The 3,182-nt window shown below is 41.2% G+C and overlaps 1 protein-coding gene across 1 annotated transcript in view; it reads right to left on the bottom strand.

Annotated features, from left to right (window-relative positions):
- Window positions 1-528: 528 nt before the first annotated feature.
- STON1 (stonin 1) overlaps window positions 529-3,182 on the bottom strand; it is a 17,484-nt gene continuing 14,830 nt past the window's right edge. The window contains exons 2-3 of the mRNA XM_009272696.2: window positions 997-1,199; window positions 529-603 (exon numbers count right to left, since the gene is read on the bottom strand). Coding sequence (XP_009270971.1) covers window positions 529-603; window positions 997-1,199 — 278 coding nt within the window. The remainder of the gene's footprint in view (window positions 604-996; window positions 1,200-3,182) is intronic.

The raw sequence follows: 3,182 nt of genomic DNA, 5'->3' as shown, positions 1-3,182 counted from the left end.
TATTACAACTTGTTCTGTTCATATATATAGAAGGGAGCAGAAACATGGGGGACTTTGGTTTTCAAACACCACTAAAAAATGTAATTGCTCCTGCTGGACCTTACACAGATGCTGGTCTGCACATAAGCGCTCTGGCAGTTTTTATTGCTGAATATTATATGTCCAAGTGACATGAACTCTTTGAGTAGTGCCATTAGGTTTCAATACGGAGTATGAGATCATTCCCAAGTCATAGATACGCAACAGGAAAATAATATATTACAATCAGTCAATTAAGTGCTCACATCCTGCAACTCTTTACAAGGAGACCTTACGCATACCGCTATTCCCATGACAGGAAGTCTACTTGAACGCCGGCCAGTCAAACCAGTACTGATTTGCAGAATCAAACCCAAAAGCACTAAAAGAAGAAAAAAATTCAATGACTGTGTTTATCCTAAACTAGGTCACTGCGCTTCTTCTAACAACAGAATTTCCTATGTAAATTGATTCCGACTAATATCCTATGACGGTGCCTCCTGTCCTCTTTTACTGCATTAGGCAGTTGCCAGCCTTATCTGGATCTTCTCCATCAAGCCTAATCCACTTCTTTTCAATTTCAACCTGTAGTCAGAAAACAAAAAAAACACCAGGTAGAATTAGCAAGTAATTGGGCACTGAAAGTGGCATCTGCAGCAACGGCACGAGTAAAAGCTTTGACACAGAATCAAAGCATTTCCAGACCCAACAGATTTCAGAACCACTACTCCCCAAAATAGCTCAACTGAGGATAAACACTGCATTTGCAGTTCTGTTTTTTAGCATCATCTTTGATCAGACAAGGAATTATTTTTTAATGATTCTTTTCCTCAAAGTCATTATCACAAGCGCATGCAAGATGTGTTTAGAATACAAGATATGTTTAGAATACAAAGCACATTCGCCTTGCAAATACTGTATGGGGGAATGGGGATGAAGAAGAGGAGGAAAACACTGAAAATATAGCCCTGAAAATACCTGGCAATTGTAGAAAGCTTTCTGAACCACGTGTTTCTGGGGCTGCACATCGCTCTCTATGCCCAGCGACTTGACTTCTGTTCCTGAGGCACAGGTATCGTGAACGACGAACTGGACAGTAGCAAATGGATACCAGTCGGATGGGATTTCCTGGTCTGATCCGAGTTCCAGTTTGTAAGACAGGCTGTGTGGATGATCTGAACCTTGGGAAAGGGAAAAAACCAAACACCATCAGTTAATTATCTTTTCTTTGTTTACAGTGCAAGGTTAAGCTGCTAGCAAGAGAACACAGCTCTATCTTTTATTAATGCAGAGCTGTTGTTATGATACAAGATTATTCTATCTATAATCTTTTACTGCTTGGGCATAAGGTCGTCCCTTACTCATTTTTTCTCTGCTTCAGCACACTTTTCACAATCACTGCAGTTTTACAAATTAATTAGCACAAGATTTATCAGATCTTCCCAGCTTCTGATTAAGAGAAGAGTATTACAAACTTAGGGATTGGTTGCTAAATTCAGACTATTAGGGAAGAATCTCAGTTTTCACTTAAAAATGCATTTCTTACTCTCATAGAAAAATAAAAACCAGCTTAGCCAAGGCAAAGATGCCTCCCTGTGTCCAACAACCACCCTTTCCAGAGCCCTCTGCTGTAGGAATTTTAAAGTGTTTATTCCAAGTACTACAGCTATCCTGTGTAACATCATTTATTACAGTATGTCTACGGCAGGAAGATAAAGGCGCAGCTCAGAGTGCCGCTCAAAGAAGATATATCCCAGCTGCCAGGATAAGGGCTACCTGGACTCCCTTTGTAGCTTGGTTTGTTACGGGAAAAGAACATACTCTCTTTCTTCCAAACAAAAGTATTACTAAAGTAACCGTCACGTTATAAAGCAGAGTCCTGAAGGACTGCCCATGTACTGCAGCATATCCTAAATTAACTTTAATCCAGCCTTAGATCCTAGGGATCACTGGCTTTAGCATTTTTTATATGTGGCAATGGTAAGGGAAAGCATTTCTCCTCCTCCTGGCACACAGGAACACTGGGGTGGAAAGCCTGCTTTCCAAAGAAACTGAGGTCAGCAGGCTCACGATGTGCATGAAAGCACTGTAATATAATACAATGAAAAGAATAATTTGTGTCGCAGCTGCGTCTCCAAATTCTTCAAGGCAAAAAGTGGTAATTCTCCATTTCCCCTCCTCTCCAGGAGGATCTGTACATCAGCACAGACAACTAACTACCATTTGGCTACAGGCAAAAAAAGGCAGAGAAAGGATTGGCCATATTTTGTCAAAGGCAAGCCTGGCAGTGTATATTTGGTTTTCATCCATTATACTGAACAGCATCTCAAAAGTTCAGGCAAAAATGTCCCATTCTTTATGCACTCACTTTCTCCGGTGGCAGGAATCAATTTTGTATCGGAATGAAGGAAATACTGAAGACAGAGTTAACGTACACTGAGCTTTATCTATCCCATAGGAAAAATCACTATAACAATCCACATCCACAGGCTCACGGGCATTTTGTAAGGCAAAAATAAATAAAAAAAGCTACATCTCTGTTGCTCCTGGGAGCTTTGGGCTGGGTGCGTCCTCTGGTCTGTGCTGCAGGTTTTCCCTGCAACCTGCCTCACAGCCTGCCCAAGCCAGTTCTGATTCTAGGAGATAATTCACATTTGAGCAGTTTGATGGGCAGAGTCCTGTCAAACACGTGTCTCTGACTTCACCAGAACAAAGTCTAATTCAATAAACCATCCTCCAGATTTCATTCCAAGTCCGGCATAAAGTCAGTGGGTCCCCAAAAATCAAGGCTTAAAGAGCATGAAATTCATGCTTGTCTTAATCATACTCACTAAAACATTTTGTTTTCCTTTTGACTAATTATATAATTAGTATAATTAATAATTCCCTCCCTCTTCCTTGCTGTCACACTCAATGGCACAGTTAAAACTTGACTGCCTGGAAGAAAAGGTGAGGGAAGGGGAGAAAGAAATAGGAAGTGTCCTTTGGATTAAGCCCCTAAACTCCAGATCATAGAATCATAGAATCATTGAGGTTGGAAAAGACCTCTAAGATCATCGAGTCCAACCGTCGACCCAACACCACCATGCCCACTAAACCATGTCCCTAAGCGCCTCATCTACTCGTCTTTAAATACCCTCCAGGGATGGGGACTCCACCACTTC

Source organism: Aptenodytes forsteri, unplaced genomic scaffold (assembly GCF_000699145.1).
Source record: "Aptenodytes forsteri isolate BGI_AS27 unplaced genomic scaffold, ASM69914v1 Scaffold190, whole genome shotgun sequence".
Taxonomy (NCBI): domain Eukaryota; kingdom Metazoa; phylum Chordata; class Aves; order Sphenisciformes; family Spheniscidae; genus Aptenodytes; species Aptenodytes forsteri.
The sequence above is the reverse complement of the archived record's forward strand: the minus strand, read 5'-3'. Positions and strand labels throughout refer to the sequence as shown.